This window comes from Drosophila nasuta, chromosome 3 (assembly GCF_023558535.2).
Source record: "Drosophila nasuta strain 15112-1781.00 chromosome 3, ASM2355853v1, whole genome shotgun sequence".
NCBI lineage: Eukaryota > Metazoa > Arthropoda > Insecta > Diptera > Drosophilidae > Drosophila > Drosophila nasuta.
Window position 1 is genome coordinate 3,017,719 of NC_083457.1, and position 12,022 is coordinate 3,029,740.

At 40.7% G+C, this 12,022-nt stretch overlaps 6 protein-coding genes across 7 annotated transcripts in view; 2 read left to right on the forward strand and 4 right to left on the reverse strand.

The window, feature by feature from the left end:
• Nucleotides 1-2,081, reverse strand: part of LOC132788034 (endoribonuclease Dcr-2) — a 33,480-nt gene extending 31,399 nt beyond the window's left edge. The window contains exons 1-2 of the mRNA XM_060795325.1: nt 1,523-2,081; nt 1,318-1,448 (exon numbers count right to left, since the gene is read on the reverse strand). Of these exons, the coding sequence (XP_060651308.1) occupies nt 1,318-1,448; nt 1,523-1,555 (164 nt within the window). The 5' untranslated portion in view covers nt 1,556-2,081. The remainder of the gene's footprint in view (nt 1-1,317; nt 1,449-1,522) is intronic.
• A 189-nt stretch (nt 2,082-2,270) lies between these two features.
• On the forward strand, nt 2,271-4,597 carry LOC132788040 (tubulin-specific chaperone E). Its single transcript, XM_060795332.1, has 5 exons — nt 2,271-2,613; nt 2,673-3,145; nt 3,201-3,624; nt 3,678-3,960; nt 4,019-4,597. The coding sequence occupies exons 1-5, from the start codon at nt 2,518-2,520 to the stop codon at nt 4,312-4,314; spliced, it is 1,572 nt and encodes a 523-aa protein (XP_060651315.1). The 5' UTR covers nt 2,271-2,517; the 3' UTR covers nt 4,315-4,597.
• Nucleotides 4,598-4,767: 170 nt separating this feature from the next.
• LOC132788042 (GTPase Era, mitochondrial) lies at nt 4,768-6,137 on the forward strand. The gene is made up of 3 exons (XM_060795334.1): nt 4,768-5,073; nt 5,132-5,831; nt 5,893-6,137. Exons 1-3 carry the CDS (start codon nt 4,810-4,812, stop codon nt 6,078-6,080), a joined length of 1,152 nt encoding a protein of 383 aa, XP_060651317.1. The 5' UTR covers nt 4,768-4,809; the 3' UTR covers nt 6,081-6,137.
• Nucleotides 6,138-6,158: 21 nt separating this feature from the next.
• LOC132788046 (probable peptidyl-tRNA hydrolase 2) lies at nt 6,159-6,551 on the reverse strand. Its single transcript, XM_060795337.1, has one exon. It carries the CDS (start codon nt 6,477-6,479, stop codon nt 6,159-6,161), a length of 321 nt encoding a protein of 106 aa, XP_060651320.1. The 5' UTR covers nt 6,480-6,551.
• On the reverse strand, nt 6,551-6,849 carry LOC132788048 (cytochrome c oxidase assembly factor 4 homolog, mitochondrial). Its single transcript, XM_060795341.1, has one exon. It carries the CDS (start codon nt 6,757-6,759, stop codon nt 6,565-6,567), a length of 195 nt encoding a protein of 64 aa, XP_060651324.1. The 5' UTR covers nt 6,760-6,849; the 3' UTR covers nt 6,551-6,564.
• A 162-nt stretch (nt 6,850-7,011) lies between these two features.
• LOC132788036 (eukaryotic translation elongation factor 2-like) lies at nt 7,012-11,418 on the reverse strand. Of its 2 annotated transcripts, XM_060795327.1 has the most exons (6): nt 11,385-11,418; nt 11,129-11,327; nt 10,128-10,655; nt 9,545-10,063; nt 8,962-9,480; nt 7,012-8,897 (listed from the first exon to the last, which is right to left on the reverse strand). In XM_060795327.1, exons 2-6 carry the CDS (start codon nt 11,308-11,310, stop codon nt 7,109-7,111), a joined length of 3,537 nt encoding a protein of 1,178 aa, XP_060651310.1. In that variant the 5' UTR covers nt 11,311-11,327; nt 11,385-11,418; the 3' UTR covers nt 7,012-7,108. The 2 variants fall into 2 exon arrangements, with proteins under 2 accessions (XP_060651310.1, XP_060651309.1); XM_060795326.1 differs by having other exon boundaries at nt 11,129-11,412.
• Nucleotides 11,419-12,022: the final 604 nt, after the last annotated feature.

The window sequence follows — 12,022 nt, forward strand, 5'->3', positions numbered from 1 at the left end:
CCAGGGCAGTCATTTGGGTCCTCTATTGTTCACTTTGTCCATAAATGATCTTCCTTCTGTTACCTGACCTCAATCGTCTAAAATCTTGGTGCAGAGTAAATATGGTACATCTCAACTGCAATAAGTGTAAGTTCATGACCTTTTGTAGGGGTTCTTCCCAGTTAAATAACTATGTGTTATATGATACCCCTCTTGAGCGAATTGAAGGTGTGAATGACTAAGGGGTTCTGCTTGATGCAAAACTAAAATTCGATAAACATATTCTGTCTGCTATAAATAGGGCCATGGGTGTTCTGGGATTTATAAAACGCTGGTCGAAAGAGTTCAATGATCCCTACATCACTAAGACTTTATACGTCTCACTGGTTCGTCCTATCCTTGAGTACGGATCTCTTGTCTGGAATCCCCAGTATAGGGTTTATCAAGATAGGATTGAATCGGTGCAGAAACAATTCTTATTATTTGCTCTTCGTAGTTTAAATTGGAATCCTAATATTAGATTACCACCGTATCACAGTAGACTTATATTACTAAACCTTCCTTCTCTTTCTGACCGTAGAACTATGCAAGGTGCTGTTTTTATACAGAGACTAATTAATGGTGAAATAGACTCTTTGGAGCTGTTAAGTCAAATAAGTTTTGCAGTTCCTGTCAGGATCACTAGGAATTTTCTTCCCCTTCTCATTTCACGTAGATCTACTAACTTTGCATGTCATAATCCCTTCCGTATTCTGTGTGTGAACTATAATAATCTCAATAACGTAGTTTGCTCTAGTAAATCTATTCCTATGCTTAAAACCTTATTATTAGCTTTTTTATCGAGTATTTAATTGTTATTTATCTTATTATACATATATTCTAACATATTTTTAATTTAATTTAATTAGCTGTCCAGCGTCTTTTAATATTTATTCGCGGTTTTCGTTTAATGCATGCTGTTCACAAATTTATTTTATTTTGTCCGCGCGTCAACAAGCCCGTGCTTGGTATCGCTGGGCCACTTGATGGTACTGCCGTTAGTACGTCAACGTCCAAATAAATAAATAATAACTTTTGGTTAATTTTGAACAAATGTTATGTATGAAACTTTAATAAAATCAGACGAGAATTTCTAGGAACGTAACCCTGTTAAGCGAGGGCCAAGTGTATAGAAATACAAATATAATTTATACATGAATTTGCCGCATGAAATTTGAAGCAGACTTTATGTGCCCTACTTCACAATTGGTTTCGATTTTAAATTTCATAATTATTCTTAGCTTTAAAGATTTTAAATAAGTAAATAAAATTGAACAATACATTTTGAAATTCACTTACTTGTCAAAGTTTTTGGAGAAACGCTTCAGTGTCATGATGGCCACGTGAGTCTTGCCAGCGCCAGTTGGCAAGTACACAATTCCATTATAACTTGTCAGATGGACAACCAGACGCTGTTGGTAGTCTCGCGCCTGATGAGCAAAGTAAAAAAAATATATCACATACACTAAATTCATTTTGAACAATATTTAAAATTTTCACTTACCTGGATTTTACCATCGTCCTGATTTTCAGTCATATCTGTATTTTTTCAATAAAAAAAGTCTAGAATCTTCCAAGAAGGGGCCCACCATACATTTACGATTGCAATTCGATTGCTATTGCATATGACCGTCGTTGTTCTCTTCTCACTTCTTTCTTTCGTCTTACGAGACGCTGACGTGGCAATAAGAAAGTCTGTGGATGGCTTTGTATTTGCAATATTCCACCCGCGTTAGGAAATTTCGTTTTCGGGGATGCACCGTTTTCAATCATACGCGTACAACATATACCTGTTTATTCACCCCCACCAGTATTTATCATCAAAAAAATTTTTTTAACCGGCTTATCGCGTTTTATCACACTACGTTGATAGTTTATATGTGCTAAAATATTTCTTATTTCTTAATGCACATTAGACATTTAAAATATAATGTTATTCGAACCACACGTCGTACAAAAATATTACGCACAATTTCGTTCAAGCGCACGAACAAAAAGATATTTTGACTAAATGGGCCTTAATAATAAACTGCTAATGTCAGCTGTTTTGGACTAGTATCGATACTTTGAAGTTAAAGTATTTTGCACAACATTAAATATACTAATAATGGAAATATGGCCAATATTCAAAGTATTTGACATTTTTGGGTTGAGAAATTAAGAATATTATTCAAGTCAGTATAAAATTTGCTGATAACCAAAAGCACAAATTAATAGAATAATATACCGAAAAATAGTTATCTGGTGTATGTTTCCATATTAAATTTGCGGTCACACTGGTCACACAAATAACATAAAGAATTCGTCATTTCATTGCAAAATATCTTCTTAAATTAGGACCTAGCCGTGTTTATTTCAATGTGTTAATGCTAACTAGAATTGTTGTGCGCTGGCGTCAGTGTTAAACGAAAGCCTGTCTTTCTGATTGAAATTATTTGTTTATTAAACATAGATAGTTTACGCTGCCAAGCAACAGCAATACCAACAAAAACAACAACAATGGTTGGAATTATTGATGAGGCGCAGCTGTTTTATCCGTTGGGTACACGCATCAAAATAGGCAATAATTATGGCACTGTTAAATACGTAGGCGAGGTGAGTGATCAAAAATATGCATTTCCATTCACAAATATTAATTGGTATTGCGTATGCAGGTTTGCGGGCACGCGGGCACTTGGTTAGGTATCGAATGGGATGAGGGGATGCGGGGCAAGCACAATGGCATTGTTGATGGCAAGCGCTACTTCCAAACGCAGCTGCCCACAGCTGGCAGTTTCATCAGACCTGGTAAGCTGGGACCCTGCGCAACACTAGAGGATGAGGCACGCGAACGTTATTTGAATTATGACTCTAGCAATGTGGATGTGTCACTTATACGTGAGGCGCAGGCGTCAGTGCAAGCATCGTTATTTGAGGTGGTTGGCATGGATAAGATAGCACGCAAGCAAAGTAAATTTGAGCAGCTGTCGGAAGTTAGTGTGGATGAGACTCCAGTAAATGCAGCCGGTTACTTGAAGGATCTGACACAGCTTACAACGCTGAATGTGAGCCACACCCTGATCTGGAATTGGCAGATTGTTGCTAGCATAACCGAGCAGCTGCCAATGCTTAACAATTTGAATTTGAGGTAATTTGGCTCGCTTTCACATGCTTTTCTCTGTTCACAATTTGTATGCATGCAGCTCCAATCGATTAGTGCTCCCTACAGAAGCGGAAATCAGCAAGTTGGAGCCGGCGTTTCGACAGTTAAGGCATATTAATCTACGTAATTGCGGCTTTACGGACTGGAAGGATGTTATGCAGACGGCATTACTTTGGCCGGACATTGAATCGCTGGGCTTGCAGGAGAACTCCTTAAGTCAACTCTTGGAGGTGGACTGCAATCGGATATTTAGGCAGCTGCGTGAACTAGATTTGCATCGTACAAAATTAATGGACTTTGACCAAGTGTGTAAGCTGGGCAACATAGCCACGTTGCGATTGCTCAATCTCATGGAGAATGGCATTGAACAGTTACAATTGCCGGACTGTGAGCCACATTCCAAGCTTAATTTGTTTGTAGCAATGGAGCAGCTTAATTTGCTGCATAATCCAATATGGAATGAGGTAAGATTAGTGATAAATTATTTAATTTGCGATGTTAAGAGCTGTATTTGCAGGCTGAAGCATTCAATGAATTGGACAAGTTGCCACAATTAAAACGCATAAATATGAGTCCACACTTGAAGTCGAATTTTGATGAAATGTTTTCCAAGGCTGTAGCTAGCATTGGAGGCTTACAGTTTGTCAATAAAGCGAAAGTCACAGCTGAGGAGCGACGTGGTGCAGAGTACGATATATGGAAGAAGCATGCGGTGGATTGGTTGCAGGCATCCAAATTGGGCGCCGATGCTCTTAGAGAGTTTTACAAAAAACATCGCACATATTTGATGATAGTCAATAGTAAGCCACTCATAAAATACTCAATTACAATTGATTTTTAATAGTCGACAATTTACAGAATATGGATCACCCGCTGATTTTGTGCCGCGCATACAAACGAAGCAATCGAATCTCATTAAGGTCCGGATACAGCATCAGCCCAGTGGTGAAATTTGGGAGAAAAAAGTGCCCCGGATGATAACTGTGCAAACGTTGCAAGGGCTGGTCATGAAACGTTTCCGTTTATCCGGGGACACACCCCAACTTTGCTATGTTGATGCCAAGCATCCCGAGCTGGTTGTGCCTTTGGAGAATAATGCCAAAACACTTGATTTCTATTCGGTACAGGAACATGACACTGTTCTGGTTCAGTAGTGATATTGGCTCAGTGTAATGTGATTCCTTTAATCTATTGTGGTTCTCCTTTATTTCATATTTAATTGTGGTATTTTAGTTGTAATCGAGAAATTGTAAAAATTCTGAAAAAGTTTTTGATGTACTAAAAATGTACGAAAAATAGGATACAAATAGAAATCCGATATGAAATACAAAATTTATAATGTTAGTGTTAGGTACTTAAGTTCAAATTCCCAATACCGATGATATATTAATTTTTGTTCTGTTTTACAAACTAAAATTTAACGTTCATTAACCAAAATTTCAATGTCACATTTTTTATTTTTATTAATGACTATCAAGTTATTTTTGCAGCTTATGCAAATAAATATAAAATGCAGTTGATACAAATATTTTATTTACTCGTTCAAGAATCGATTTTATACTCTAGCGTACTTGCTTTAGCAATCGATATTTGTACGTTCAGATTGTGACAATCAATAATCGATAACTTTGCCAGTCACACTTTGCGCGATGTTTTGTTATGGTGTAAGAGGTTCTTTAATATTGCTTAATTGCAATAAAACCGTTTTTGCACCTTTACTTGCGCGAACTTTGTCCACCACAGCGGATACCAGTAACAATAATGTAGAGGCTAAACTGCCACCGCCTCCAACAGAAGCAGCAAACAGTGATGGTCAACCAAACACGCAGCAGCAAAGATCGCTCCACATAGCCGTCATTGGAGTTCCGAATGTGGGCAAAAGTACCTTCATCAACAATATTGTCAATCATAGAGTGAGAGCGTGTGCATATTTTCATTAGGATGACTAACTTAATTTGTTCGCATTTAAAGGTATGCCCCACATCCGCCAAGGTGCACACGACGAGGCAATCGAACACAGCCATTTGCACATTTGGACAGACGCAGCTCGTCTTCTACGACACGCCCGGCCTAGTGACACAGCGCGAGATCCGCAAGCACCACTTGGACAAGAGCTTCAAGAGCGCCTATCGTCATGCCATTCAGCACTCGGACATTGTGGCCGTGATACAGGATGCCTCGAATAGTTGGACGCGTAAAGAACTTCATCCCACTGTGCTAGATACGCTGAAGGCTTATGCTAAGCTGCCAAGTTTTTTGATACTTAACAAGATAGATGCCTTGAAGTCGAAACGTGTGTTGCTCGACTTGATTAAGACGCTAACAAATGATACGTTGCAAGGAAGAAGAGCAGGAAAAAAATCAACACCACGCGAGCCACAAACAGTGGTCGCGGATTGTACACCTTTAAGTGAGCGTGAGACTAGTTGGAGCCACTTTAGCGATGTATTTCTGGTATCCGCACTGACGGGCAGTGGGCTGCAGGAGTTGCAGGATCATTTCATTAGCGCAGCTAAGCCAAGACGCTGGGAATATCCCGCTGATGTTTATACGGATGCCTCTCCAGAGACGCTAATTGTTGAAAGTGTTCGTGCCCGCTTGCTGGACTATTTGCCGCAGGAAATACCCTACAATCTGGAGTGCATGATCGAGTACTATAATGTGGAGAAGAGTATGCTAAATTCAAAATTCAAATGTTTATGGATATAATAATTGATATTTATGAATTACAGATGTCGTTTACACCTCGGTGCTGGTCAAGTGCTCTACACCGCGTATTGAGCGCTTAATTTGTGGGGAATCCAATGGCAAGCTTCGCCAGATAACTGAGCGTGTTACATCGGATTTGGTGGAAATGTTTGGTCAGGCCGTTTCCTTAACCATTTCCACGATGTCGGGCGGCAAGAGAACAACAGCTTGAGCAAACGAAAAGTCAAGTTTGGTTTGGTTGTTTATATTAAATGTAATATTGTTTTAACAGTAATGTCCACCTCTCTATTTACAATAGTTTTAAGTGAGCAACCAGTTTGTCAAGATCCGTGGCTAGGGCAGGTCCCAAGCCCAACACTGTCGCTGTGCCGGCTTCCAGTTGTGTGCGTCCCGCGTCTCTGACCAGTTGAGCAACCACGTTTGCCTGCTGGGCTTGATGTTGCAGGTCATGCAACTGCTCGTAGCTATCCACACGTAGAACAATTTTTGGCTGCCCCATTCGGCACCAACGTTGTAGTACTGCCGCCTGCGATTCGCTGCCTTGAGCTGCACTTTGATAACACATGACAGCAGCATGAGCGCATTGTGCTGCAGTCTTGCCCTTGCTCATCTTGAGGTCGCCACGCACGATAAGCGCAAGTTTTGTTGGCTTGCCGACAACGGCGACACTGGTGCTGACAAGTTTCTGTATTATCTTACTTAACATTGGCGTATTTCTTGCTTTGCTCATCCACATACTTTTGCATGCACGCTTTGAACTCTTTAACTTTGTCTTGACACGTGCGCCAATCGCCGGTCTCTGCTATGCACTCTTGAACTTTATAGTGTAGCTCAATGCAGCCGGTTTTCTTAAGCATTAGTTCAACGGGATCCTGCTCCACCGCAGACATTTTAGACAGCTCCTTTGAATGTTATGAAATAACTTCAATCGCCCGCAAGCCTGCAGTCAGTCTTTCCCACAATCAGCTGAGCAAACAGTGTGACCGTAGATGGACTGTTTAAATCCACGGGGTGCAAAGAAAAATACTCAAAAATACTGTTTTTTTGTTCGAGTTTAATTTTTGCGGGCTTTGAAAGATTCTAAATTTAATTGAAATTAGGAAGAAATGTAAAATATTCTGTCGCCCTTTTGTGTAATTTATTTTGCACAAAGGTTGGTAAATAACTACTGCTAACATATTCAATGAATGACAGCAGCTTAAAAAATATAAGTAAACATGGATAAACTTTAAAATGCGACTACAACTTGTCCAAATATTGCATAAGTTCAGGATTGCCTAGCTTGAGAGCTTTACGCAAACGCGTCTCCTGCACAATCTGATACGGTTTGCTCTTGAAATCACAAGGATCGCCAGGTAGCAGCTGCCAGTGATCAAATACGCTTTGAGGAAATGCCTGTCCACGCGTATTCGTTCGTAGCTCGGCTGTGAAACCAAATGATTCGTTGACTGGCAGATAAGACTTTACCATAAACATGGGTGTGCCGGGTACTTGAGTTTCTTCAAAGACGTGACCACGTCGTCGACTGATCACACGATGAATACCTCCAATGGCTGAATTGTGGCATTGTATCTCACACAGATAAATGGGCTCCAAGATGCGAGGACTCGCGGTGATTGTGGAGGCATAGAGACAACGTCTTGCGGCTGGAATGATCTGGCTACCACTGCGATGAACTGCATCGGCATGAACGGTCACATCGTGTATGTCAAAGCGAACTCCACGAAGATTTTCCTCGGCCAAGACGCCTTCTTTGGTGGCCCATTGGAACCCGGCCATCAGCGAATCTTTAATCTCGTGAAGGTATTGCACAGACTTGGTGCAGTCCACGATGATGTTGGGACCCGTTTCATCGGGGCCAAAGCACCAGATCTTACGGGCCTCGGTCACGTCATAATTGTACTTCTCGTTTAAGAATCGTCCGCGTTCCTTGATATCGTCGCGAGATGTAACGATACCACTGTCAATATCCTCGGGTAATCCTTCGGGCATAGGCTGGGCTTTCATGGTTAAACGATTGTGCTTATTGCGAGACTTGGACAGACACAATTGATTTGATTCCTGCGAAACGGTTTCTCGATAAGAAACCAGCGGATCAGATGTTTTCAGTGCAATGCATGCATGATCTTCTTGCAAATCCTTAATGCAAATTTCCAAATGCAATTCACCGGCACCTGCAATGATATGCTCCCCAGATTCCTCAATAATGCACTGCACCATTGGATCAGATTTGGCGAGCCGCTTGAGACCAATTACAAGTCGAGGCATCTCCGCTGGATTTACGGGCTCAACGGCAACACGCACAACCGGCGACACTGAGAACTTCATGACCTTCATATTGTGTGCCTCCTTGAAGGTTGTGATTGTGCCCGTCTTGATCAGGAATTGATCGACGCCAACCAGACCGCAAATGTTGCCAGCCGGCACATCCCCAATGGCCTCTACCGAGCGACCCATCATCAGCACTGTTCGTTGGATCGCCTTTTCGTACAGATCCTCCTTCTTACCAGGCACATAGTTGGGTCCCATAATTCGGCATTTTTGACCCGTGCTCACCTTTCCCGCAAATACTCGACCAAAGGCATAAAATCGTCCCACATCAGTTGTCGGCACCATTTTCGATATGTACATCATTAGGGGACCATTGGCATCACAGTTTTTTATGGCAATCGCTGCTTCATCGTTCTGGGGACCCTCATAAAGCAGTTCCATGCGATACTTTTGCGCCGTCACTGGTGATGGCAAATGTATGGCAATCATTTGGAGTAGCGTTTCACCCGCTGGCAACCATTTCCTCATCACTGTCTTTAACAGCTCCTTCCCGGTAAAATTTTGTTCCTCTGCTTGAAGGCTTACACCAATCTTTTTAAGCAAAATGGGAATCTCGGTCGCTTTGAAATTCAGGATAGCATTGAACACCTTATAAATGGGGTCCAGGATGTACAGGCAAAAGGAGCGCTTGTTCTCCAAATCCTTAGCACTTTTCCATTTTCGTGTCTTTGTGTTGAAGAAATTGTCGCCCCAAAGTCTAGATGAAATAAATAAATAATTGTAAAAGTATTTTGTATTGAGTTATCGAAGGGATCTCTTACCTCGTCATCAACTTTGCTACATCAATTTTAAATTTATTCGCATATAATTCGGCAAACTGTTTGAGAGTAAAAGCCCAACCATGAAGGCCTGAACCGAAGCCAACTGAACCTTTTGCGGCATCCACAGAGATGTCGCCCATTGGTCCATTTTCATCATTATATGTGGCAATGATGAGATTTACATTCTCATAAAGCAGTTCCATGCGATACTTTTGCGCCGTCACTGGTGATGGCAAATGTATGGCAATCATTTGGAGTAGCGTTTCACCCGCTGGCAACCATTTCCTCATCACTGTCTTTAACAGCTCCTTCCCGGTAAAATTTTGTTCCTCTGCTTGAAGGCTTACACCAATCTTTTTAAGCAAAATGGGAATCTCGGTCGCTTTGAAATTCAGGATAGCATTGAACACCTTATAAATGGGGTCCAGGATGTACAGGCAAAAGGAGCGCTTGTTCTCCAAATCCTTAGCACTTTTCCATTTTCGTGTCTTTGTGTTGAAGAAATTGTCGCCCCAAAGTCTAGATGAAATAAATAAATAATTGTAAAAGTATTTTGTATTGAGTTATCGAAGGGATCTCTTACCTCGTCATCAACTTTGCTACATCAATTTTAAATTTATTCGCATATAATTCGGCAAACTGTTTGAGAGTAAAAGCCCAACCATGAAGGCCTGAACCGAAGCCAACTGAACCTTTTGCGGCATCCACAGAGATGTCGCCCATTGGTCCATTTTCATCATTATATGTGGCAATGATGAGATTTACATTCTCATAAAGCAGTTCCATGCGATACTTTTGCGCCGTCACTGGTGATGGCAAATGTATGGCAATCATTTGGAGTAGCGTTTCACCCGCTGGCAACCATTTCCTCATCACTGTCTTTAACAGCTCCTTCCCGGTAAAATTTTGTTCCTCTGCTTGAAGGCTTACACCAATCTTTTTAAGCAAAATGGGAATCTCGGTCGCTTTGAAATTCAGGATAGCATTGAACACCTTATAAATGGGGTCCAGGATGTACAGGCAAAAGGAGCGCTTGTTCTCCAAATCCTTAGCACTTTTCCATTTTCGTGTCTTTGTGTTGAAGAAATTGTCGCCCCAAAGTCTAGATGAAATAAATAAATAATTGTAAAAGTATTTTGTATTGAGTTATCGAAGGGATCTCTTACCTCGTCATCAACTTTGCTACATCAATTTTAAATTTATTCGCATATAATTCGGCAAACTGTTTGAGAGTAAAAGCCCAACCATGAAGGCCTGAACCGAAGCCAACTGAACCTTTTGCGGCATCCACAGAGATGTCGCCCATTGGTCCATTTTCATCATTATATGTGGCAATGATGAGATTTACATTCTCTACAATACGCTGAAATGTTTGGTATAACTCCTCGCTCTCCAGCTGCAGTTCGAGTAGCGCCCGATCCATTTTATTCAACAATAAAATGGGTCTAATGCGTTCCGCAATCGCCTGTCGTAGCACCGTCTCCGTTTGGACGCATACGCCGGAGACGCAGTCAACAACAACGATGGCTCCGTCGGTTACTCGCAGAGCAGCCGTCACCTCTGAGGAGAAATCCACATGACCGGGGGAGTCAAGGAGATTGATCAGAAAACCTTTGGTGTTCTTTTCGCGCTGATCTGGTTGAGTGATGAAACACAAGTCCTTGCTATCAACTTCAAAGTACATTGTGATTGCTCTGCAAAAAACATTTCGAGAAGGTAGCAAAGTTAAGATACTTAAATAAATTTTAATTGTACTATTCATCTTCGAGTCGAAAAGAACTAATTGAGAGTTGAAAATCTATAATTCCTCTACCTACTAGAGCACACAAACCGTAAAAAATACTAAAATATAGGAAAATCTATATTTGGTATTACATTCAAAATATACTATGGAATGCAAAATATACCAGACTGTCAGCCAAACCAAATAAGAACCGTAATATGTTGGCGTTTTTCCCTAAAGACAGACGGACAAACGGACATGGCTATTAGCGTCTCGGCTGTTGACGTTGATTATGAATATATATATATATATATATATATATAGGGTCGGAGATGCCTCTTTCGGCCTGTTACATACATTTTGCTGGAGACACAATAAGTTATAAAATAATATATAAGAGGAGCTCACTCAACTTTATCTTTCTTATTTTTAGCATTCGCTTACGTTGATTTGATGGTAATGCAACGATCCTGCTCGTCTTTTCGGGTATCCGTGAATCTCATATTGCCCGCCTTGGCATTCGCTATGATGCCCGCCTTGGAAACGAGGGAATCAGTCAGCGTCGATTTGCCATGGTCAACATGGGCGATGACCGATATGTTGCGTATATTACGCCTCTGATCCATAAGGCCACGAATCTCGTCTAGAGAGAACTTTACCATTTTAATAATATTCTTTTGAGTTGCAAACAAGAAATTACTTTGCGCCTACATTTGACGCGCAATGAAGCAAATACTCACTTCGTGAACTCTATTTGCTCGCAGCGCTTATAAACACTTTTGATCTGTTAATTTCAACATAACGGTAAGAAAAGCTTTAGACTTTAACGTAAAACTTTCACAATGCAATTAAAGCTTTGTACCGCACTGATAAGCTTTTGTTGCGCGTCAATATGCTTGGTGAAATTGGGCAGCAAACAGTGTCGTAAAGAAAGAGGGACGGGAATATATGGAACTGACTGAACTCTCTTTCAAATATTTATTGAAATGAATGTATCCAAATTAAATTTATTTCTTTTATGCGTACATGCCATGAGCTATTCTATTTAATTTTAAATACCTTTACAAAAAATACTTGCCTATTCGCATTAGTCACAAATTCCAGCGTCATTAAATTAAATTAGCGAAGCTTAAACATATTGTTTTGATAAAGCTTTTTTCAATATTGATTAGAATCTTAAGTTGTAGTAAATAAAGCATGATTAATATATCGTCGATGGAAATACTTTGTACACTCGGTATGCAATGTGGGCTAGTGAGTGGTAACTTAACTGGGTAGAAGGAGTCATCTCAGACTCTATAAAGTATATATGTTCTTGATATTGCCATGTCCGTCTAT